This window comes from Corvus cornix, chromosome 13 (assembly GCF_000738735.6).
Source record: "Corvus cornix cornix isolate S_Up_H32 chromosome 13, ASM73873v5, whole genome shotgun sequence".
Taxonomy (NCBI): Eukaryota; Metazoa; Chordata; class Aves; order Passeriformes; family Corvidae; genus Corvus; species Corvus cornix.
Window position 1 is genome coordinate 1,743,361 of NC_046343.1, and position 25,529 is coordinate 1,768,889.

General features: G+C 50.1%; 1 protein-coding gene across 4 annotated transcripts in view; it reads right to left on the reverse strand.

Moving 5' to 3' along the window:
• Positions 1-2,964: 2,964 nt before the first annotated feature.
• Positions 2,965-25,529, reverse strand: part of HTR4 (5-hydroxytryptamine receptor 4) — a 70,570-nt gene continuing 48,005 nt past the window's right edge. For 2 of the 4 annotated variants that reach the window (XM_010399620.4, XM_010399621.4), the window contains one exon: positions 2,965-5,621. In XM_010399620.4, coding sequence (XP_010397922.1) covers positions 5,534-5,621 — 88 coding nt within the window. In that variant the 3' untranslated portion in view covers positions 2,965-5,533. Of the gene's footprint in view, positions 5,622-6,297; positions 6,476-18,970; positions 19,353-25,529 lie in introns of those variants that run through there. The other 2 variants (XR_751833.3, XM_010399623.3) reach the window with 2 other exon arrangements.

A 25,529-nucleotide genomic window follows, 5' to 3' on the forward strand; every position in this document is an offset into this window, starting at 1 on the left:
ATTCTGTCAGATTTACCATTTTAGTCCAGAAAATGTTCCTGAGTTTCTGGAGTACTGTGCCAGATCTCTGGCTGGTATCTCCTAACTCCAGCCTTTGCAGAAGTATTTACACAAATAAAGTGTTTGTTTATATTCAATATTTCTGGAAGCAGTTGAACCTTGCAGTAGTTTTGACCTCAAATGTGACACCCATTTTACTCCAGTGCCTGAGTCCACTGTGTCCATCCCTGAGGGCTCTGGGGGAGGGAGGAGCTGGGATCTGCCAGGGATTTGATCTTTTGCCTCTGAGCTTCCCCCTCTCTCCATTTTGTGGCTGTTCTGGGCACTTCTATTCAATCTCCATGCCAAGGGAGGGCTTCCCTGGCTCTGCCCCGTTGAACTTTCCTTGGAGCATCCCAGATGTTTCCATGTTCTCCTCCCCCCTGTCCCTGGTGTGCAGCAGGAGGAGCAGCTGCTGTCCCTGCGGGTGAAGGGACAGTGATCCTGCTCTTCCCACCTTCCTGCAACACAGGGAATTCCAGCTGAGCCTTTCAGCTCTGCTCTGCTGCTGTGGGTACAAACTGGGATCCATTCCCAGCCCTCAAAACCAGGGATGTTTGCATCTGGCTAGCAAAGGAAGCTTTGCTGGAGCTCCAAGGCAGCCTGGTGAACATTTAACCTACAAGGTAAGGAAATGATAAAGGCAACTCTGTGCCTGCATCACCTCTGTGCCCTGCTCGCCGCCTGGCTGTGGCTTTGGGGAAACATCCAACAGGAATTTCTTCCCTGGGTCGGCCCTGACCCAGCAACACGGGGTGAGTTAAACCTTGGTTGGGTTCTGTCGCTCCAGTGCAGGTGCACAGTCAGAGGGGTCTCCTCTCACAGTCTCTGAGGAAAAATGAGCACTTCCAGGTCCCTTCAGCTGGGAAAGGCAGGTGGGGATTGGGAAGTGAGTCTGAGCTGCCTTTGGCAGTGCTTTTCCCCCAGCTCCTCCTGGAAGAGGATGCAGAACTCCCAGCTGGGAGATGCTCAGGTGCCTGGGAAATGTCATCTAAATAGTACAGATGGTAAACAGAGAAAGGCCAGAGTGTGTGTGGGCACAGCAGAGGGGGCACAAAGCCTCGTGTTCACCGTGCTGGGGGTTGCTTTTCCCTCTGATTCAGGAGGAAGGCAAAATCAGTGCTGGGGTTTCAAAGAGAAGAGGATTTTGGAAGTGTTTTTATTTGAGGAAAAGCTGTGAGGAGTTGATGGAGGTAGGAATGTTGCCCCTGCTCTCTCTCCGAGCTGTTCAGGGTGTGAGGAGCAGCTGCAGCCTCCCCCTTGCCCAGGATTTCCACTTTTAGTTCCCAGTTCAGCAATTCCAACTCAACCCCTTGTCAGGGGGTGACAGGGACACCCAAAACCAGGACCCATCAACTGGAGAGCTCCCTTCAGCCCCTCAACAGCCACTGGGTGCTGACAGGAGATAAACTGGGGCTTTATTCAGGAAGAGTTCTACAAAACCTGAAAGAACTAAAAGCTTTTGCATCTTTTTATTGAGTTCATAGCAGAAGAAAGCAGCAGCTTTCCTGCCTTTTGGCCTGGGAGTGCTCAGAGATGGCTCAGGAACTCCAGTGTGGGGAAAAATGGGATCCTAAACTGGGGAAGGGTTTCCAGGTGCCAGGTCCAGAATGAAAATGCTCTCCTTGGCTTCAGCACTCCCGAAGTTGGGTGGGAATGAGTCAGAGTCTGCCGTGTGTGGGCTGCCTGCTCCCAAAGCAGCGCGTGGCTGGAGCTGCTCCCTGCTTTTCATCCGTGCTGGGAATGAGGTGGACACGATCTGGACCCCATTAGCTGGTTCTGTGTATGTTGTTAAGTCAGGCTGGCACAAATAAATGCCTCCTCTTGCTGAGCAGAGCCAGCTGGGAGTGAATTCCATCTTGAAAACCACAATCCTGGGCTGAGATCAGCTCCAGGCCAAAGATATCTGTTAGTAATCCCTGAATTGAGAGGTATTTAGAGATGCAAAAGCAGCTAACAGACTATTGCTGATTATTCACAGAGCTCTGATTCCAGTAGGGGACAGAAGGAGCAGATGAGGTAAAATCAAAGCCATGTTGAGGTGTGCTGAATCAGAGGCAAGGTGAGCATCATTTACCTCTCAGCTCTGGCTCATGTGCAGGTTTTCAGTGACACATTCCCGGTGTCCATCCTCCCTGAAGTGTCCTTTGGTAGAACAGACACCCCAAGAGGAGCATTGCTTGACACCAAGGGGAGCCTTGGTTCTCATTTCTCACCTGAATCTGTTTGGATGGCTCTGATCCCATGAGCAGCTCCACAGGGATCCTCCAGCCTGGGAATCCTCCAGGTAAGGGGCCAGGACAAGGTGGGGGCTCCTGGACTGCAAATCAATCATGATGGGAACGAATGAAGCTGAACAGAGCAGAATTTCTGTGAGCACGAGCAGGGGGACAGTCAGGACCAGGGCAGGGACTGTCCCCTGTGCTGGCACTGCTGAGGGACCTCGAGGGCTGTGTCCAGTTCTGGGTCCTCAGTGTGGGAGGGACCTGGAGGGGCTGGAGCGTGTCCAGGGCAGGGAATGGGGCTGGGAAAGGGGCTGGAGAATTCCTGAGGGAGCTGGGAAAGGGGCTCAGCCTGGAGCAAAGGAGGCTCAGGGCTCCTTGTGGCTCTGCACAACTCCCCAGGCAGCCCCTGCCAAGGCCTGAGCACCCTTTCCATGGGGAAATTCCTGCTGCTGTCCACCCTGAGCCTGCCCTGGCCCAGCCTGAGGCCGTTCCCTCTCCTCCTGTCCCTGTTCCCTGCGAGCAGAGCCCGAATCCCCCTGGCTGCCCCCTCCTGTCAGGGAGTTGTAGGAAAAGCAAAGAGGGGCAGCTTCCCCCTCCCTGTTACAGCTCCTGGAGCATCCTGTGGGGCAGCTGAGAAGTGGAACCTGGTGCCACCCTGGGATTTGAGTGCAAACAGCGCCAGAAATGAGCCCGAGCTGAGTTCAGTGCCATGTCCAGAGAGGAGCTTTTATTTTAGGAACAGCCACTGCACCACACATCACTGAGCACAGGCAAGGACTGGCACCACCAGCCAAGATGGGCAATGGGGAAGCTGAACTGGGAGGCCACAGGAGCAGCCAAGGAAATCCAGAGTGGGGCCTTTCCATGAGACACCTTCTTCTTTTCCAGGGCAATCCTGCCACTGCCAATGGCACGGTGGCATTGCTGGGCTCACAGCAGCTTTGCTGGATTCTTGGTTTAGCCAGCAGGAGCTGCCAGGTGGTTCCTGACAGGTTTGCTGAGCCCAAGGAGGAGTTAGAGGGGACACAAAACATGGACATTTCGTGTTTGGAATTCCATCCAGTTGGAAGGGGAGCCCTTTCCCAGCGAGAGCTGTTGACCATTTTGGCTGGTGAGCCACTGCTCCCACTGACAGAGCCTTGGGAACGCTGCCCCTGGGGAAGTCAGGAGTTCCTTTTAAATTCAGAAGAGATCTTTTCCTAATGCACATAAGAATAAAGGAGAAAACAACGCCTGAAGGACAACGGCAGAACCAAAGAGCCCCTTCCTGTGGCTTCCCCGTGCTGCTGGTTCCATCTCACGCCAGGAAATGTCACACCAAGATTTCAGTGCCGTTTAATGGGGACAGAGAAAAGGTTTTTTTTAGGATTTCTTTACGAAATTTGGCACTTGAGGTGAAACCAAGCCAAGCTGTTTTGCAGCCTCGTGTGCCCAAATCCCAACAAAACCCTGGTGGGCACTTCCACACAGGGGGAGGATCACAGGACTGAAGCAACCCTGGATGGATTTTTTTCCAAACTTTCAATAATGGCTTTTTTTCACTCACTGCTCTGGTGAGTAAAAGAGTGAAGTTAAATGAATATTTTTAGGAAACAAAGCCCTGTAAAAACAGGTCATTGCCAAACAGGTCCCGATGATGAACCAGGAGCACCTTCCACCACCAACACCAATAATTTGTGTCTTTCCAACTGCCAGCAATTTTCTGCCTTGGTCTTCCAATTGGGGCTGTTTCTGCCCAGTGCCCTTTGGAATCCTAAAGGAGAAGGATGTGAAGCTCTATCAGTGACTTTGGTGTGGAAGAAGGATTTAAAGAAGTTAGACACCATGGCCAGGAAGCCACTTCTTCTTCTCATGCACAACATTTCTCCTACCGAGCAACATTTTTGTTTGTTCCAAGCAGGATTTGTCTGTTTACAGTAAATACCTGTCACATAGCAACAGAAATATTACTAAATAATAATACACAGGATGTTAAGCTCCTTGATCTAGAAGCTTTTAATGAAAAAAACACGTGTTCCTGATAAAAAATAATAAATAATGTCAGCTTTTCTTTGTACATTAAAAATATCTGTACATGGTTACACGCTGTACCAAAGCACAGTTTTATTTTCTAGGCTCAGGGTGGCATTGCTGGGGTAGATCTTCACCTAAGAAGGGTCGAGGCTCGTGGTCTTGATCCTGCATGAAAATCCTTTTCCCAAATTCGTGGAGTTGAGAGCCTTGCCCACCCTTCCCATGCAAAGGGGGAAGCAGCTCATGAGGAACGTGGCAACATCGACATGCAGGGAGCAGCTGAGGACAGAGATCTTTGCAAAGGGTGACAGTGGGAAGTCTGGAGAACTTCCTGCCTCAACTGGAAGAGACCAGCAACAAATAGAAAAATAAAGGTGGCGAAGGTAAGTAGAAGTCTCTCTTCCAAGCGGAGCTAGAAAAGGGTTTAGATGGTTTGTTTTCCAAGATGGCACTTAGTGATCCATTGCAGACTGGCTCTGCCTCTGGGCAAGCTTCCTGCTGGCTCAGAATGCCCAAAGTTTGCTCAGGGGAAGGATGGGGACAGCACTGGGCTCCAGGGCCACATGCCATCCATTGGGAATGGCAGAGCACAGCCGTGGCTCTGAGCTGGGATGTCCCTGCAGGTCCCACTCCACACCCCTGGAATCCTCCTTGGCCAGGAAACACAACCAAAGCATTCCCAGAGCTCTGCAGGGCTGGGGGAAGCAGTAACTGGTGCTGGCCTCCCTCCAGGGGTGGAACCAAAGGGCAGCAAACATTTCCTCTCGTTTTCCTGGAGAAAACCTGGAGCTGCTCCTCCCCTGACAGTGTCTGGTCTCCGGGCAGGACCTGGCAGGGATGGAGCAGCTCAGTCCCATCCTGCTGGGCTTCAGCCACACCTGGTGACCTCCAGGACAGGGGGATGAGCTGAGCAGAGGGCAGCTGGGAAGGAGCAGCTGGAAAGGAGCAGCAGGAGTCCCGGCACGGGGTGGTTTGGAGCTGTTCTGTGTCCTGACTTTGCCAGGAATTCCCCATTCCTGGAGCAGGGCTCTGGCACGGCCGAGCTCCAGCTGCTCCTGCAGGGACAGGAACAGCAGTCCTGACCCTGCCCACGCTCCCACCCAGCTCCATGGCTGGACATTCCTGGGAATTCACTGCAGGAGGCACCATGATAACGCAGATGGAGGATTTTTCCAGTCCTGCTGCCCGAGAATCCTTGGGATATCCTACAAGACCTTTGTTCTTCCAGCTGGACTGTTCCTCTTCTGGGCCCAGGACTAGAAACAGGACTCTTGGGATTCAGGGTCGGTGTGGATGGGAAGCTTCTCTTGCTCCTGGTGGTGCCCATTGTGTAAAACCGTGTACCTGGGAGGGGGAACACAAAGGTTTGTCAGTGCCAGATCAAACGCCAAACGTAGGGAAAATAGCATCTTGCAAACCCCAAAGTATATTTAAGAGAGTGATTCTTCCAGATATCCAGATCCCACATTAAGAAGTGTGAATCCCTGCTTTGTTCTGTGACAGGGAATGAAATCCCTGAAAACCAAGAACCGGCTGGGTTTCAGGTGGCTGAGGTGAACTGCACTGCCTGAGTGTGCTTGGCCTGGCGGATGCTCCTGCAGGAATTTCCCAGGCTGGATGCTGGTCCCAGCAGGGCCAGGTCCCTGAATGTGCAGATATTTCCCTCAAACATCCCTCGGAACTCCAGCACTTTAAACAAGGACCAGGAATTTTAACCATGTGCTCCCAATGAGTTACAGACTGGATGTCAGCAAACAAGGAAAGACATTTTGCACCTCACACTGAACAGACTCCAACGAGACAGCCACAAAGTGAAAACAGAGCTGGAATTCGATGGACCAAGTCAGACAGGGACACTGTGGGACACAATCCACCCGGGAGACCTCGGGAATGCCAAAGGCTCTGCCACGGATGGGACACAGAGAGGAAAACCCCTGCTCCGTCCCGGGGCAGACACTTGGAGCAGCTCCGGAGCAGCTCAGGACGATGGACAGGGACTGGAATATCCAAGGATCCAAACCTTCCTCCGTGTTCTGCAGCCGTCCCGGAGCGGAGCAAGAGCAGCAAGAGCAGGCGGTGCCGACTGTGAGAGGTTCATTAAGCTAAAGAGGAGTCATTAGGGTGTCCCGGGATGTCTGTGGCACAAAGTGTCTGTCTGAAGCCTCTGGCAGTGAGCTCAACACTTCCAGCTGTTTACCCTGTGGGGAAAGAGGACTGGTAGGACAGGAGGAAAGAGCATTCCTGGCACAGGGAGTGACAGCTCCTGGCTCGCTCAGGTACCGGCACATCATTCCTAAAAATATTCCCAACACCTCCAGAAACCTGTTAAGGGAGTCCTCTGCTCCCAGGCTTTTGTCTTCCATGGGGTTTTTCCATACCCTGCAGCTTCTCCCTTCACAGATGTAAGTTCAGAGCCGCCTGCCGGCTGCAGGGGACCGATTTAGTGCTGGAGAAAAGCTGGGATTTTACAGCCCTGCTTTTGTTCTCACCCCTTGGTGCCTTCACGGATCTCTGTCTGAAAATGCACTTCATTTTCCAGGTGTGGGCACCTGTGGGGAGCAAGCGTCAGGGCAAAGGCTCAGCTGCACCTGGAATTCAGCTGCTTCCCCTGCAGGATCACACCTGGTGTGCCTCAGCTCCCACCCCGGGCACTTGCCAAGGATTTATCCTACAAAGCAAGGAGGAAACGGCCCTGGAACCCTCCCTGCGTGGGCTGAAGGCTTCAAGAGAAAGGAGCCAGGTAGGTCTGAGAAATGAACACATCTGAGGGAGCCGGGCTATGTGTGCAGGAAAATAAAACACGGAAAGGGTTAAATGCATTAAGTAAATTATCTAGAGCAAATTAATTGCTCCGTTTTCCTGCCTCTGATGAGCTCCTCCCATGGGATTTGTGCTCTCAGAGAGTCCCGGGCTGGCCCTGCCCTCTGCATCCTCCCGCAGTGGGCACAGCGTTGCTGTCACTTCCCCTGGAGCCTCCCAGATCCCAACCACCCCCCACAATAAACCCCAATAATGGGAAGGCACTGCCCCCCTGGCACCTGCTGCAAACCCTCCCCGTGGCCCTTTAGTTGTGGGATGGCCAATTTGGGGCCGACTGCTGGGCACGTCCCGCTGTTCCTGGCAGCCCAAGGGACTCTGTAAGTACAGCTTGGACCAGCTCTCAGCACAGGAGGGGAGCTCTGGGGGTTTGCCCTCCACAGGCTCACGAGCAGAACAAGGAGCTCCAGATATCTGGGAATTTGGCAAATCCCAGGGAGAAGACTCCAAGGGGACGCAGTGGCTGCAATGCTCCCACTTTCACTCCCTGCAGAGCCGTCCCCGACACCAACCTGGGCAATTCATGAGGAGAGCAAAGCCCACAAATGGCTGGGCTTTGGTTTCCCCACCTGGAATGAAAACCAGCCACCAGTTCCCAGAGCCTGAGGTCCTGCTCAGTCCTCTCCTGATGAGCAAACCTTGGGATCAGCCCTGACCTCTCAGAGACAGGAATTGTGAGGGTTTGGATCATGTTGATCATAAATAACAAAGCAATGAAGGGAAAGCAAAGCCAGCCTGGCCAAGCCACAGCTGAATCCGGCTGGGTGGAGGATTTGTGTGGCTGCACCTCCTGCATTTTCCACCTTCCCAAACCCACCCGAGGTGTGCAGCTGCCGTTGCTCTCTGTTCCATAATCCTTTCCCAGTTTACAGCTGGTTTCATTAATTATTGCTTCCATTTTGGGACCGGCAGGAGCTGGTTCCTGCTGTCCTGACATTCCCTGGACACTCAGGGGAGCTTCTGCAGCTGGGCTTTGTGCAGGGAGGGACGAGAGCTGCTACTCTGGGCTCCCCAGCACTTTTGCCACGAAATCCATCCCCTTCTGCTCGAAAAAGGAAGGACAATGGGCAGAGAAGAGGTTTTTCTGCAGAAATAGGGAGGGGTGGGGGTATTTTTGGTGTATCTGGCACTGCCAGGGTACCTCAGGTCTCGCTGGGTGCACAAATGGCTCAGGAAGCTGAGACGTGCTGCACAAAAAGCTGCTAAGCACCGCCTTCCATCGTATTTACAAATCTCTTTGTAATTTTTGTACTATAAATGCAAAATTGTCACTGACAGAGTTTCTAAAGGCCCCCCTGAGAATGCAGGAACAGAAGAGAAAATGCAGGTATTGGGTTCACTGAGATGCTGCTGCTCTGAGCTGTTCACTTTGTTTGCTTCTCTCATTCTCCAAACTTTTTCAGCTTCGGATATTTTCCCCGTTTCTGATCTGGAGCAAGCCTGCAACTCCTCGTGAGATAAAAAAGAAGAGAAAAGTGGGAAAGAGCAGGCTCCAAGGGGTATTCCAAGCCTTTTGCTGCTTATATCAGGGGCCTGATCTCCCCACTGCAGTATTGGCAATTGGGACAGTGAACACTCACTGCCTGGGTCTTCTTTTGCTCCTGTTCCAGTTGCTGCAGCCCAGCTCGAAATGAAACACTTCAAAACACATTTCTTCCTTCATGTGCAACCAGAAACTCCCCCCAGGAACCGGCCACCATCCCACCTGGAAGAGATTTCCAGGGAAAAGGCAAGTAGGTGATGACGGCTCCCATTGCATCACAAATCTTTTGTTCTTTGCAGGAGCACCCAGGACAGATTTGCTGGGACCAGAGGAAAACAAGACGGAATTATGTAAAATGGGATGAACTGGGAAGATTTGTGCTTGGCTTGAGCAGAATCCCATTTTCCATAGTGACTTTTTATACCATTTTTATCCTCAACCAGCTAAAACAGGGGAATGTAGAAGAGGTTTTGAGGTAAAAGTTGGCTGGAGACACATTTGAAATGGAACTGAGCCCCCAAATTGAATGAAGGATTTCACCTTCTCTAAGGTTTGACAGTGGTGCTGCTCCCCTGTTCATCTTTCCCTGTGTTTTCCTTTCTCTCCCAAAGCCATTTCCCTCTGGAATATTTGCAGCAGCCCAGCTGGAACTTCACCCTCGGTGTTGTGTCCATTCCTCAAGGCTCTGCTGCTTTCAGATGGACTTCCAAGAGCAAGAACAAATCCCTCTGATCTCCGAGGGGGATGGTGGTGAACAATCACTTGGCAGAGGTGATTTTAATGAACACTTCACTGAAATCAGCCTTGCACCATCTGCTCGGTTCCGGAATTACAAATTCTGAGTTAGAAAACAACAGAATTCACAAACCACTCCGAAAGTGAGGGGAAGAGAGAGCAGCTTAAGATGATTTTTGTGACTTATCCCAGCCCGAGATGGATCTGCTCTGCTCCATCCTTGTGTCAGAACAGGTGGAAAAGAGTCTCTTTTTTAATTCTGTGGTTTATGGCAGCCACAAACCCCCAGAAACCAATCCCTGGAAGTGCAGGATGGGTCTGGGTGGCACCAGCAATTCCCCAGGTTGGAAGCACCAGGAAAGATCCCCACAGATGAAATTCCAGTGGGCCAGGAATACAATCTGAGGAAGGTGTCCTCGTGTTGTCTCCCTGGAAAGGTACTTTTGACATTCTTGGAAAACTGGGGGATGCTGGGAAACAAAGAATTGAGAAGAGTGTGACATAAAATCTGAGAATCCATGGAATTCCCTATTTTAATCTGTGATGTTTTTCCTCTTTGGAAGAGTGGGAAGGCTTTGAAAGAGCAAAATCCTTCAATCTGAACCACACCAAATGTCAGAGTGAACTGGGAGGAAAATGCATTGTTCCATTTCCATCTTCTGCTGAACAAAAAATGAATGCACAGAGGCCAAATTAAATGGAATTTCACAAAACATTTGCTTTTAATGCAGCTGCATAGGAAACTTCCACAAATGAGAGAGGGGTTGTCCCTCTGTCAGCATTCCCAGATTCACAGACTCCACAAAATTAGAAGCTTCCCAGTGACTCTGTAAGCTCTGGGCTGAATTTGTCCTGTTCCCACCACTGCAGTGAAGTTCTGCACTCGGCCATCAGCAGAAAACCCTTAGGGCAGGGTGAGAAAAAATTGAATTATCCCATTACAGCCCAGTAGTGGAAACCCAGATCTTGGGAAAACGTTCGGATTGCTGAATTATTTACACGGCTCTGACAGAAATGTTGATTTTAAAGTCCTTTGTAGTCAAATCTAAGCACAAATCTCTCTCTGTCTCATGACAAGTGTTTATTTTCCCACTCCTGAGCAGTTAAGCTGATTCTCTTCATTATCTTTAAATCAAATAATGCTGGTCCGGCCCTGGGAGCTGAACTAAACCCTCATCATTCTTTACTAAATTTCAAGCAGAGGTTTTATAAAACATCTGTCTCCAGCCCACTTCTCCCAGCCCCCAGTGCATTTTGTAGGATTTCTGCAGAAATACAGATTTAAAATTAGCACTTCTTGAGTAAGCAAAGCCCTTAAATGAGAGAAACGTAAAAAAAAAAAGAGAAAAAAGAGATTTTTTTTTTGTTTGTCTCTGACAAGTCACAGGAAACAAAGAAAGCATCTCCTACTATGTTTGTGTCTCTCCTTTTTTTTCCCATTGTTCCATCATCCCTCCTTTTTTCTGGCAAACCAGGACTAAACCCCCTCCAGTCCCTTTATTTTTGTGTTTGCAGGAGCTGTGGATCTTTTTCAGGGAGGATGTTTAGAAGTGCAGCCAAATAACAACCTGAAATAGGATCTTGAGGTGAGATGTCCAAACCCTTCAGCATCTCGTTTCCTTTTGGTTTTCTCCTGCTGGATTGGACCCAGATTTTGTTTCCCTGGGACTGCAGGTGCTCATTTCCATCCTCCTTTTTAACCTTTTTTATTGCCAGGCTCTATTAATGAATTTCTCTTCCCAATCCCCCTCACCTCCATTGCTGAATTGGACCATTTTCCCCTTTTCCCACTCTCCTGCCTTCAGCTGCTTCACCTGGATAATGTTTATCATTTTCCCTGTTTTCCACTGCAGGATGTCCTGCTCAACTTTAGCTAAAAACCTTGGAATTTGGGTATTATGAGCACGAGTTGGTGAGGGAAGACAACGGATCCACACAGCAACCGAGAGGATGGGGATGGTGCAGAGCTGCTGAATTCTTCCACTACAGATCTGTGACATTTTAATGTTGTAGAAATTGATGTTTCTACAACAGAAGCCGCAATTTGGGCACCAAAAGGACAGAAATGAAGCAGATTTTAAAATCAACGAGGAGCTCCTTGTTTGCAGTGAGTGAAACCCATTTGCTAATTATAAACCAGGGTAAACAAGTAAGCAAAGGAGAGCAGCCACTCAGGGGGATGTGGGGAAGGGGAGCCCTTTCCCCTTTTCCTCCCATTAACTCCCTATTTCCATTTCTCTCCCGTTAATGTTCAGCTTGGCACTCCATTAGAGGCTCTAATTAGCTTCAGATTTTGGCCTCCAGTTCGTTTTTGCACTGTAATTAATGCAACAGTCATGAGAGGCCCAAATCTGATAATGAGGAGAGCACTTGGAAGCGCTCAGACACGTCAGAACCACAGAGCAGCCCATTAAGAGCCGCTCACAGCCACCCCCAGATGGGATGGCTCAGAATGGGCTGCTGGGTTTAAGCGTCTCAATTAATGAAACACAAGCAGGATCAATTAATAATATTCAAATGGAAGATAACGATGATTTAAAATTTTTTTTTAATGGAGGTCTCACCACTGGCATAATTAAATCTTTCATCTGCTGGGGGATAAACCCACATTTGTTAAAGCTGTGAGGTGAAACAGTGGCAAAGCTCGGAGCTGTTTCTTTGTTCAGTGGAGTTTGTCAGGTTTGAAACACGTGCCGCAGTGGGAGAATCCCAGAATTCCAGGTTGCAAAATCCCTCCCAGCCCATCGAGTCCAGCCTGTGCTCGATGCCCACCTTGTCCCCAGCCCAGAGCACTGAGTGCCACCTCCGGGAATTTCTTGGACACCTCCAGGGATGGGGATCCAAACCTCCCTTCCAATACCGAATAACCCTCTCAATCCAGGAACGGGTGGCTTTTCTGCACTGAAATATCCCGTGGAAAATGGAATTACAGCTTGTGGAAACCGGGCAAAAACCTCCCCATCCTTCCCTGCTTTGTGTGTGAACAGCAGAGCTTTTTGTTTTGGTGTCAAAACCAGATTTCCTCCCAAGCACCACGTGTAGAGAACAAAAGTCTGGCACATGCTCGCTGCTCGTGTCCCTCCTTTGGGTCCCTTTCTGAGGAGCAAACGCCACCATCCCCCTCACAGCAGCTGGGGCTCCCACATGTCCCCTCCCACCCTCCCGGCTGAGGGAAGAGTTCTGCTCCCCAGGGAATGGCTCATCCAGCCTTTCCTGCCTCTCGTCCGTGCAAATCCTGCGGGTTTGTGTTCTGGGAATTTCTGTACAGCCCCAAGGTGGTGTGGAAGCTGTGCTTACCTTGAGGTACCTAATTTAAGGGCTGGGAATTGTATTTTCTTGTAAGGGAGTAATGACATAAAAATCAAATAACAAAATAGCAGTTAAATAACAGTTACTTTAAAAACTGTTACATTTAATAACAAAAAAAAAATTTAAAATTAATAATAAATATCCCTGTGGTACCTTTAACATCTCATCTAGGACCTGTTGTAGTTAAGTTGTAGTAAGTCTTACTAACTTAAAGTTTATCTGGTGCCTTTCCTCAGCTCTCCATCGTGGGAAGGAAAGCTCAGAGAGCAAACACCAGGTTCCACCACGTTGTGTTCAGTGTGAGTTTCTTCTCCCTTTTCCTTCTTTATCCAGATTTTCCAATTAATATTTCTATGATGTGATTGAAGTAGCACATTCCTGGCTCTGGACTTTCTCTCCTCCAACCCACTGGGTGTGAATTTGTAAAGCTCCATCCGTGCTATTGTGAACAATATTAAGTAATTGTGAGCTGTGCTCCCCACTCCTCATCTTCTGTGAGCCTTTTATCAGGATTAAATGTCACACCACAGATGGGGACATTGGCAGTGGGTGCTCAATTTGAACAAAATCTCCAGATTCTCCCTCAAAAGCCTTGGTTTGATCAGTGCAGGCTGGGATTTCAGACCCCCTGTGCTCCCTCTATTCACCCACCAGCAAAATTAATTCCCTGCCTCACTTTCCTGGACTTTCTCGTCATTTTTAGCTGTTCAAAGATGCCAAGCCAAGGAGCACATATTGCCTGTGGCGGTGTTCCTTCCCCTGTTCCTCAGGAAGGATGATGCTCCCCTTGCTCATCCCCTTCCCTGCCAAGAGCTCTCTCCCAGCAGGGTCAGATCCTCTTCAGGAGGGGGGGACAGGAGCTGCTGCTTCATTTGGCTGTGATTCAGAGGCTGCTCAGTCCCCACTTTGTGTCACTGTGTCCCCAGACATCCTGTGCTGGTGCTGTTATCCCACCTCAGCCTCTCCAGGATCTGAGGATCTGTCCAGGGATGCCACGTGCTGCTCCCTCTGGGATTTCAGGGATCCTCTGAACTTCTCTGTGAACAAAGACCTGAAGGAAACCCTTTTTTCTCTGAGCATCCTAACGAGCAGAGCCTCAAATATCCTGAAGGTGCCCAAAAGAAAAATGTTAAGCTCAACATTTGAATAAATAATGTCCAAGGGTCAGGAGAGGCAGAAATCTGAATATTTGCACAGCTCCTATTTGTGGGGAGGAGGAGGGGAACCCAAAAACAAGGGATGATAATCAAGAAGATATTTATTTATTCTCTGATGGATTTGGGGTATTTTTACTCACAGTAAAACCAGCTCTCAGCAAATCCCTTCGAGCTCATTCCTTAGAGAAATTCCCTGTGGATTGGGACATGACGTGAAGAGTTCCACTGATCAATGAATTGATTTTGATCACAGGAGGAGGTAACCAAGGCCATCAAAACCCCTGTGTGTGTAAACCCTTTATTTCCACATGCCTGCTGTTAACACCAGGTTATTTCTGTTATTTTGTGCTTTCTTCTGGTCCTTCTGCAGATCTGAGCGTCTTTCAGGGCCACCTCTGAGGCCCTACCTGTCCATTTCTTTATATATTGTTATCAAATTTGAAGTGCAAACAAATAAGTTCAAACTTCGGAAGGTTGTGCCCTCCCTTGGCTGCCCCTGGGCCTGTCCATTTGCTGCTGCAGAGGAGATGCCACAGCCCATAAATCTCTGCCCCAGTCCCTGCTTTGGTAAATAAAATCTGCTCAGATTTATGTTTGTTCCTCCTTGAGGAAAAGCACAGCAGTGCTACAGGTGGCAAACAGAACAGAAAATTGCTTTTCAGCCATCAGGTTTCCACTGCAGCTGAGTTCAGTTTGGGCTCTCCTACAACAGCCCCCGGTGTCACAAAATAAACCCAATTTTGCACCACACTTCCTTGTGTTACATTGAGGGAACCAATGATGTCCTCAAGTGGCTTCAAACTGAGAGTGGGTTTAGACTGGATATTGGGAAGGAATTCCTGGCTGTGAGGGTGGGGAGGCCCTGGAATGGAATTCCCAGAGAAGCTGTGGCTGCCCCTGGATCCCTGGAAGTGTCCAAGGCCAGGCTGGCCAGGGTTTGGAGTATGCTGGGATCGTGGAAGGTGGTTTAGGGTTGAAACTGGATGAGGTTTAAGGTCCCTTCAACCCAGGCCATTCTCTAATTCCATAATTCTAAGGAATGAAGATCACCCTGCTCTGGCTGCTGCCTCAGAGAGGAAGTGAAGGAACTCTTGGGTTTATTTTGGCAGAGCTCTAACCCTGACCTACCGAGCCTGCAGAAATCCAGGCCTTCACTCCTCCCAGTTCCACAGGGATCCCTGTGTTTGGCCAGGAGAATGGGGCTGTTCCAGGGGCTAACCCCAACCCCTTTAAATAAACCTGGCTGGGGAAGCTGCTTCAGAAAAACAATTTATGAACCCAGCATCTCACACCCCTTTGCTGAGCCAGTTGTGAATTGCTCCCTTTCATCCTCTCCAGCTGTAAATCATGTTGCTTAATTAATCTTAATTAACTGCTGTGGGCATCTCTGGAGCTCAGTTCTCTCTTTATTTAATTACACTAACACACCATGTAATGCTCTCTGTTCAATGGGATGTTTTGCACCAGAGTTTAATCCAGAAGCTGAAAGAATTAATTAGTTCTTAGAACATCTCCAGAGGGGTGGCCAAGCAAACTGGGTTTGTCACAAATGCCTGGACTCTTCAGTGACCAGAATCCATCCCTGACATTGCACGCCTTGAGCCACAAACACATTTCCTTTTGCTGGGGCTCTCAGATCCCTGAGGGATCTCCTGGAGCAGGAATCAGACCCATGGGAGACATAGCTCTGGGATTTGTCAAGAGTTTACAGCTTGTTCTTTTTCCAAAAGCTTCATCCCCTGTGCCCTGGCCCCTCTCTGCATCCCCATGGCCTGAGCCAGCCCCCAAAAGGGATCAGCTGCCCCTGGAATAGGAATTCCAGCAGGAAAAGCATCTCCCTGTTTGCCAGGGCTTCATGGGAACAGGGCATTCCCTTCCCCAACACCTGCCTGGTACCTCAGCACATCCACACTGATTTCATTGCCCAGCAAAGCCTGGAGCTGCTGGGCCTCCTCCTCTCCTCTGCCAAAAAGAAGCTGGGATGGCAAAATATGGAACATTGCAGGAAAACTCTTGGAGCAAGGACAAAGGGGAGCAAAGGCAGGGACTGTCCTGTGACCCTGGAGCTCCCAGAGCTCCTGATGCTCCTGCTCTGCTTGGCAGCTCGGCTTGTGATGATTTTGTCACCAGGATGTTCCCTCTAGCTGTGATTCCTTCAGGAACACACCTGCAGGGCAGCACAGAGAGCTCCACCACCCCAAAGATGGGCTGTTTAAGGGGAGCACATTCTCCCCACCCAAACACAACCAGTCGAAGTCACTGTAAAAGCACAATTCTTCCCACAGACAGCCAAGCAGAGCCTGACTGGTTTGCTCCTAACATCTCCATGAACTTTCTGCTTCTTCTTGGCCCAAGCAGGGAGGTCTGGATGCATCAGCAATGTCTGCAGGGATCTGTGGGCTGGGAGAGCGTGGTGGTTGTTGGAGACTCAAGTACTGAGGGCTAACTTCGATCCATCCTTCAGGAATCAGCTTCATCCCAATGGAGGGAAGTTCCAGGTGGGTCAGGGCCCTCCCAAGCCCAGCTGCTGGCAGTCCAGTACTTATGGCAGTACCATTCCAAGAGCTATGACAATGACACTGTTTATAGCTCTGGAAATGGCGCTGCCATCGGCACCACGGCGGCGGCTCCGTCCCCTCCCTGCTCCTCCTGGTGCTCCAGCGGCCTCGGGTGGAAGGAATGAGGATGGAGGAGCAGCTTCGGCTCAGAAAGCCCTGAAATCTTAAGGAAAAGGTCCCGGTGAGGGTGTCTGGAGATGCCTTCAGAGGTGCTGGCTCCAGTCTCCTGCAGCTGGAATGTGCCCTTGGAATACAGAGCACACACACTGCGCTCTCTGTTTCCTCTTTGACCCTGGGGTTTAGCTGGGAAAAAAGGGAAAGCCTCCCTCTCCTGATTGCTCCCACAGCAGGTTCTCTCTCCTTCCCTTTGGATTCAAGCCAGAAATGCTGCACAGCCCTGGAGTTCATTTCTCCTGGAGAAAAGCACGTGGAATTCACAGGGCACGCACCAGCTGAGCAAACTGCCCCAAATCCACTTCCCAGTGAATCCTGGAGTCATGCTGGCAATGAAGCCCTGGTCATCCTTACTGCCCTTTCCAGCTGGAAGCCTGTTCCAGGCTGGGTATTTCCATTGGTTCTTTGACAGCATTCCTCAAACCTGAAGGATTTATGCTTTGGAAAATTGGGCAGCCTCTGGTTTCTGCTGCTGAAACCTCTTTCCAGGGCATCTGTTGTACCACTACAGCCATAACTCCCACCAGGGATCATCCTTATCACACCAACGAGTTGTTAATGGAGGAAAAAAGACAAAAAGGAGCTTTTCCTTCTCCTTCCAGGGACATCCTGCAGCCTCCAAGGACGATTGTGGGGAAAGGTTTGAGTTACAAGCTGAAATCACTTTTTCTGATGCCTGAGGTGTTTCAATCAGCTGTGCTCCCACAACAGGCACTGACAACTTCTCTCTCAGTGCTTCTAAGCCTCAAAAAAACCCCAGCACCATCTCCAATAACTTTTCTGCAGCCTCGCCGAGGATCTCATCAATAACAACTGTGACAAAATCAGCTGGGGGACATAATCAAGGACAAAGAGAGAAGCAGAAGAACAAGAAGCAGTTTTATCACCCCACTTCTGTCTCTAGACCAGGGAAAATTGGCCCAGAGCATGGAAGGTGTGCCCAGGGCAGGTTTTTCCAGTGCATTTTGCTTTTTTTTTTTTTGTTCTTGCTCCTTGTTGCTTTTTGAATCTGAGCAACTTTTGCTGCTGCCCTGACCTAGAGGGAGGTATTTGTCCCTTTGACCAGGGAGGTGTAAAATCCTACCAGACCAGCTGGGTAAGGTTTTGTGACTCTTTTGCACAGATATGATGGAAAATCAAGATTTTCCTCTCTGTGCCCAGCAGGACGAGGGGAGAGGTGTCATGTCCAAGGGTCACAAACCCTGTGGAGTTTGGCAGCAGCTCAGCTTGGGTTGCTCCAAGCAGAGGCAACACCTTCACTGGAGAGCAGAGAGAGCAGCACGCCCAGCAGATCACAGTGGCAGCCTCTCTCCAGTGGAGCTTTTTGGGACAATTGTGGCCAGGATGGATCACAACAAAGGGATGGACACAGGGATGCTTCCACAGGGATGAGAGCAGACAAACACTCACACTCACATGAGGACATTTCACAGACACCTGACCCAAAGGACTGAGGGAACAACAGCCAGGTACAGCTGAAATTTAGACCTTTGAGTGCTCAGTGAAGCCTTAGATCCCTAAATGTGAAGAATCCTGAAGCGTTCCAGGTTGAACAGGGCTTGGAGCAGCCTGGGATAGTGGAAGGTGGCCCTGGCAGGGGGTGCAATAGATGGGCTTTAAGGTCCCTTCCAACCCAACCCATTCCATGAGTCTCTATTTCCTCTGTTTCCTGGGAGGGATGGTGCCAGCTCTCCCTCAGAGGCTGGGTTTTCTGCAGGGCAGCTCCAGGGAGCAGGCTGCAGCCTGAGCACAGCTCTGCCTCCCCGTGTGCCCAGCACGCCCGGGAGACCCGGCCGTGGAAGCTTCCAGATGGAGGGAACAGAAACTGCCTTGAGCTCTGCTGGGTAAAGCAACTGCTGCAATCTGCTGCCTCCCTGAAATCTGTGTCCTAATGAGGAATAAACAAAAGCACTGAAGGGAAAAAGGAGAGGGAACCCCCTACCTGCCACTAATCTGTCGGGATAATTGCAGCTTTTGTGGGAGCTGGGCAGTCTGGCCAGGATTTGGGGCTGCAGGAGAAGGGATGGGTACAGTGGGATGCTGGAGCTGTTCTGGGAGTGTGGCACTGAAGGCAGAGATGCGCTCCCTGTGTCCTATCAGTCCTTGTGTCATCCCACTTCCCAGACGGGGAGGCTGGGACCACCAGGATTTTCTCAGCCCTGGGATGAGCCCTGCCCCTTTTCCCTGCCATCTTTCCTGAAACATCTTGAGCAGGAAGGCAATTCCACACTAATTCCATTTTTCTGGAGCTGCACGTCTGGAAGTGCCTGGCTCTGGGGCATTCCCATGGTGGCAGGAACCCCGCTGGAACCTCTGAGGGAAGGGGAAGCCTCAGAGCTGTCAGGTTTAATGGACTTAAGACAGGTCCAGTCTGGCCTTGGACACTTCCAGGGATCCAGGGGCAGCCACAGCTTCTCTGGGCACCCTGTGCCAGGGCCTGCCCACCCTCACAGGGAGGAATTTTTCCTGGTATCTAAACCCCCTCTCTGTATCCTGCTTTTCTATGTGTGGTGCCCACTGAGGAGACCCTGCAGTGCTGCACCCTGGTCCCTGGAGTGAGAACAACCATCCCAAAGGGGAAAATCCCTGTTATCCACATCATCCTGCAGCCAGGAGCCCACTCCCAACATCCTGTGAGACATCCCCAATCCCCTGGGGCTGCTGCCTCCACCCCACAAGTGTTAAGCCATAAATAAAGGAGGGTTTCAATTCTGTGGCAATGAACAGTGACCAGACCGAGCTGCAGTAATAAAAGAAGGGACTTACAGAGCATGGTCATGGCTAGACAGGAGCTGGTCTGCTGCAGAGGAGCAGGAGGAGCTTGGAGACAGAGGAACAGCCACTTTTAGTGCAGGAAGGAGCAAAGACAGACACAGTGAGGGAGTTAAGGGGGAAAAAGGAGAAAACACAGCGATGGTTAATCGGGAAACAGCCCCACAGCAAACACTGAGCAGTCAGTGGCATCAGTCAGAGCTACAGCTCCAAACCTCCCACTAAAAAGAGCCTGGTTTTAGAGTTAGAACCACATGAGCCATCAGGTGGAGTCCTCCTTTCCATAAACCATTTTGGGAACCATTCTGCTTTCCAAGAAAACCCTTTTCCTGTCTCGCCCATAGGGTTTTAGGCAGGAATTCTCTGCTGAGCCTGTTTTCCAAAACCTCTGCAGTATTGCTCTAGGAAGGGATTTGGGAGCTGGGTATTGCCTTCCTCCTGCTCATTCCATGAGTTCCATCCCTTTGGTCTGACTGAGGATTCTCTTTGGAGGAAGCCACGTCTGGCTCCTAAACCAAAGTCCAGGGAGCTGTAACTTGGCCACTTAATATGTCCCCATGGTAACTGCCATGCTCACTGCTAAAAAATCTGATTTCTGGAGGCAAAGCAGAGCTGCTGGAGTTCCCTGGCTGGTGATCCTGGAGTCTTTTGACAGCTCCCATGTGCTGGAAGTGTTGGGTTGGGTTTTTAAGTACAGATGGGAGAGCAATAGCTGAGCTCTCTGACTTCGTCTGCGGTGCAGGAGGACAGCAGTTACCACTTAATCTTTACTAAAGCTGGAACTATGCCTGGCTGCAAGGATGAGCTTTAAAATCCCCCTCTGTGGGCTGGGAATGAGGTGCTGCTGGTCTCTCACCAACCACCTGAAGTGCAACAGGGAATTGCTAGGGGTTCCTAAAGCACTGACCAGCTGGAACCCCTCCCTCATCCTGCACTTTTCTCCTGAGCCAACAAGAGCCTGGCACAGTGCACGTGGAAATGAAAATTTCCCTGTGTAGCAGCAATCCCGGGCTGGAATAAATCAAAATTCAGGTGTCTCCAATCCCTCAGAGTTAAACAGCTTTCCTTATGTGAGGAGAGGATAATGCACAACTGTCCCTGAAGGTAGCTGAGCCTGAAATAGGAGGTCGGAACACCCGTGTGTGCCCTGTGCTGCCAACAGCAGTGCCCACGAGGGAGGAGAGAGGGGCAGGGAACTCCAGGAGAGCCCAGCAGCCTGAGCTGCCCAACCGTTCACTGTGGGACAAGAAGAACCCCAAGGCGAGCAGACACAATTTTAAAGCCAAATCTGCCCAGGCAAACACACGTGAAGCCAAGCAGAGGGGAAAGAGGGTTTTAAGGGAATTAATTTAGCTTGCAGCTTATTTGAAAGGATTTTATGGGCTTGTTTTAAAATGCATCAAGGACGAAGATCCTTTCAAGGACAGAAGAAGGAATGGTTTGTCACTGAGGGGCATCATTCCTTCCCCTGAGTTCCGGGAGCTGGTGTTTTACGGAGTTCTCTCACAGAACTGAACCACAGAATATCCTGAGCCGGAAGGGATCATCCAGACCCAACAACCCCACCCTGGGCATCCTTGGGAGTGCTGTCCAAACGCTCCTGACCCAACAACCCCAGCCTGGGCATCCCTGGCAGCGCTGTCCAAACGCTCCTGGAGCTCTGGCAGCCTCGGGGCCGTGCCCATTCCCTGGGGAGCCTGGGCAGTGCCCAGCACCCTCTGGGGGAAGAGCCTTTCCCTGAGATCAATCCCAAATTCCCCTGACTCAGCTCCAGCCATTCCCTGGGTCCTGTCCCTGGCTCAGAAGAGCGATCACTGCTTGGTTTTCCTCACTCCCACTGAGGCTGAAGGGGGCTGTGCCCAAGGAGCTCCAGGGACGCCCAGGGGCTGCAGGAGGTGCTCCTGGGACACTCCTGCTGCATAAAGCATTCCCACCTTCCCCACTGCCAGCTCCAGAGCTGTGCTGGCTCCGTGGAACGCAGCTCTTTGAAGATCCCTTGGCAGCACTTGTGGAAGTGTCGCTCCTAATTGCTTTCCTGCCTGTGGAGCAGTTGCTTTGTGCAGTTCTTGTCTCAAGCGTTGGATCCAAGTGTTATGAAGTGCTTTCAGTGCTAATAAATACCAACCATGGTGCTGTAAAAGCCTGTCACAAAAGCAGCACAGGGCATGAATCTCCCTGAGTGCATTCATGTGCCTTTAATACATCAGAGGAAGCTGGGACTGCTCCTGTGCACTGACAGATCCATCAGGGAGAAAGTCACTCATTTGCAACATTCATATGAGACATGAGCAGTTTCTTGATTCTTCTTTTCTTTTGTATTCGAGCTTGCCTGTTTGGCTCTGCTCTGTTTCGTGTGGCTTTGCAAAGTGACAAATTCATGTTGTTCCCTTCAATTCTTAAATAAATCTCCAAATATGTTGCACTTAAACTGTTGTTTATGTGTCTTTCCAGAGCTGGCTTCACTTCAGTGGCACCAAAAGCACTGCCAGGACTCAGAGCCTGGAAGACTTGGAGGTTAAAGGAATTGTGAGACTTTGTTTTGAGGGAGAAAAGGACTTCAGAGCAGGAAAATGCTCCTGTGTGGATGTCACATCGTTTGGGCTTAATAGCAAGGCAAAGTACAAAAAAAAAATGGGAAGGAGCTGCCCAGGAAGGTTTGGGGTCCCCAAGGAATTCCTGGATGTGGCACTCAGTGCTCTGGGCTGGGGACAAGGTGGGGATTTGGCACAGCCTGGACTCAATCCTGGAGGGCTTTTCCAGCCTCAGCGATTCCATGATAACACAAACACTTCACAGATAAAGCAAAAAGCTCTTTAGTGCCACGTGCTCTGCAGTTCCTGAAGTGTTTTGATGGATCAGTGGAGTGACACAAATTAACAGCCTCATTAACAACCCTTCTGCTAAACCTTCAGGAGCATCTCTGAAAGCCTGGCAGTGGCAGACACAATCTGCACTCCAGGGACATGACTGACTTTGAAACCACTGCCAGGGAAAGCTGAATGAAGCAAGATGGGAATTCTGGCTTCTGCGAGGGGAAACAGCACCAGAGAGAGGGAGGAAGTCAGGATGAACCTCAGCAATGCTCCCAGTCCCAGCCCAGTACTGCTGGAGCAAGGAGAAGTTGTACAGCCAAGCCTATCCCAAGGGCTGCTGTGCAAAACTCATTTCAGACCTGTGCCTGGAATGTGTCTGTGCCTTCTGGAATCCAGTTTAAAGGCAGCCCAGCAGAAGCCCATGGCAGGAGTCCCTGGGGAGTTCCCAAACTGCCTCCTAAATCTGGTTACCGGGGTTTTCAAATGCTGCTTCCTGTGATGGCTGCAACGGTCTGGCATGGGCACAGAGCAGAAAGATGAGTGCAGAAGTGAGGACTGGAAATCATCAGCTCATGCAGGAACAGCCCTAATCAGCTGGATTTAATGGGGATGGAGTATTTGCAGGGCAGGATGTAATTCCCACATTTCCAAAGCAGCAGTGCAGCTTTACTGGTGGTAAACCCAAACCAAGCCTGGCTCTGGATCAATTCCCAGGCCAGGTCACTGAGCAGCAGATGGTGGCAAGGATCACCTTTGCTATGTCAAATAAATCAAGCCAAACCCTCAAAGTGGCCATTTTTTCTGCTTTGAAATGGAAAGTTGAAGGTGGAAAGATGCTCAGAGCTGCCCAAGGGCTGGGATCACAGGTGGGTGAGCACTGCAGGCAACAGGAAAGATCCCAAAAGTGGCAAATTGGTAAAAAACAATCAAATCACAGCAGGTGTGCTGAAAGTCCTCAACACCTTCCTGGAAATTCCGAATTTCTGGCCAAAATATCTTGGGAATAACAAGGCTTTCTCTCCCACAGACACTCCAAAAGCCTCAAAAAGCAATTTTAACACAACAAGAGGGAAGCTTTTCCACATTATGAGTTTACAATGGGGCGGTGCACACAGTGCAGGAATAAATTCTCCTCCAGCAATCAGAAAGGAAGAGAATTATTGAAAAGAAGAGGAACAAAGAAGCAAACCTAAAATGAAAATGCCCTTCCACAACTAGCTCTGAGTTGGAGATTCTGCTGCCCTGAGGAAGAACAGAACATGACAATAACTGCTGAGGTTTCTATAGAATTTCTAACCCTAAGGCACGAGGAGCTCTTTGCAAATGCTGATTTGCATTGCCTGGAAACACTTTGCTGATAAACCAAATTAATCTCTGGAGGGGAGAGAACCAGCCCAACACATTCAAAGGTCAGTTGAAACAGAAGGCGAGTAGGTGGAGAGCAAATTTCTATCCATAACAGAGTTTATTCAGGTACCAAAATTAGTTTTAAACCTTGTTTTGGACCTCTGGAATGAGGGGAGAGACCAGCAAAGGACTGGGAATTGGATCCAAGGTGTGATGCATTGTGAGGGACGTCTCTGTTTTCTCTAAATGCAGTTGTTTAGGTCGCACTCTGTTATTTAAGTGGGAAGTTTCCACCAGGTCTGGGCTTTGCCATGTGCCAGGGGGAGCTGCCAGGCGTTCCAGCTGCAGGGAATGCGGTGCTGTGGCCAGCAGGGCTCTGCTCTGGGCCAAGGATCCCTAATTCCAGCTGGAATCAGGAAGATCCTGCCCCACCACAACACGATGGCCATCATTACCCAAAGCACAATTAAAAGCAAAGATCAATTACACTTCAGTCGTTTCAAAGCTCAAGGTGCCCTTCAGAGCCTCGGCTCCCCCACCAGACACAAACTGAGGCAGGACTTCTGATCTTGAATCTTGTATTAGGCCAAATAACAAAACGGGGTTTAGCTTCACTCTAATCTCTTTTTCCAACATCCAGGCATATTGCAAGAGATGATCTTTTGAAAATTGAAGGAAACGGTGCTATTTTAAAACTCTAATCCCCTCTCCCCTTTGTAAGAAATAAGATAAATATCTTGATTTCACTCAGCACAGTTACAGGAAGCTTTTCTCTTGTCAGAAGCTCTCAGTTCCCTCTGGTGAGGTGTTTTTGGAGCTGGGACAAGGCTTCAGCAGTGTCCTGCTCTTTGGGGAGCAGGGTTTTGGGGAAGGAGGGTTCCTCTGACACGGGGGGACAATTTGGGCTTTGTGGAACATCCACATTCCTGGACCCGAGGGGTTCTCTGCTCCTGGATCCCGCAGCAGATCCCCAAATCTCCCCCACGCTCCCTGACTCAGCCCAAAGCTGCTGTTGGAGGGACCCCGATGGTCTCAGCTCCCTGTGCCCTGCTCAGGACCCCTCACAGCCCCCAGTCACAGGGGGTGTCCCACCAAAGGCTGGCACTGTGCAGGCTGGCACTGCTGCCAAGCTGTGAAACCACACCAGGGAAGTTGGAACATAAGTTTGGTTGTAAATATTGGCAAAGCTGCATGAAAAAATTAAGAAAGCTCCTTCGAGAAATGACAAAACTCTTTTTTTAGTTATTACTGAGTCTAATCATCTCCTGTATTTTTAGAGAATCCCTTCCCAGGTTGGCAGCTAATGAAATTTAGGTGAAAACCAAATTACCTCTTGACTATTTAACAACATTAGCATTTACAGGCAGCAATCAGATCCCCGAGCTCAGGCTGTGGTCTGGAGCCACTTGTGCTGGCACAGGGAGCTGATCCCTGAACTGAAACCTCTGGAGTGGAAAACACATCTTGAGCAACCTCTGGCTGCCCTGCTCTGGGGCTGGGGCAAAACGAGTGAATTATCACTGAAATCACCATTTTTAAATGCTCATCATTTGCTGTGTTTCTCAAGCTTTTGCTCAGGAATTTCAAAAAAAAAAAAAAAAAAAAATTTAGTGGGAATGTGCTTTATCAGTGCCTTGGCAAGGGGGGAAGTTCTTCCCTGAGGGTGCCATGAATAAAGGAACTGCTGGAGAAGGGACAACACAGACCCCAAAGCTCTGCAGGTGCCACCAGCACAGAAACTCCACAGTTGCCTCCAAAATGCCTCCAAAAATGCCCTGTGAAAAATGCAGAAGCAGGGAGTGCTGGGGAATGAAGGGAAGGGCAGAGCAAGACCAAACGATCCGCCTGGGGTTAAGGAACTTGTAGTGGAGAAGACAGAACCTGACAGAGCTCTGATTCATCTTGCAGGATCATTGAAATTCCCAGGCACTCCCAAATTTTAACCCTTTCCCAACCCCCAGCACTGAGGGTGTTGCTCTGCCACGGGAAGCTCTGTGGTCTCTGCATCTGTCTCAGTGCCCAGGGAAGGATAAGGAACAAGAGGAACAGGAGGAGATGTTTTACCTTTAAGCCCAGATCTGTGAGAG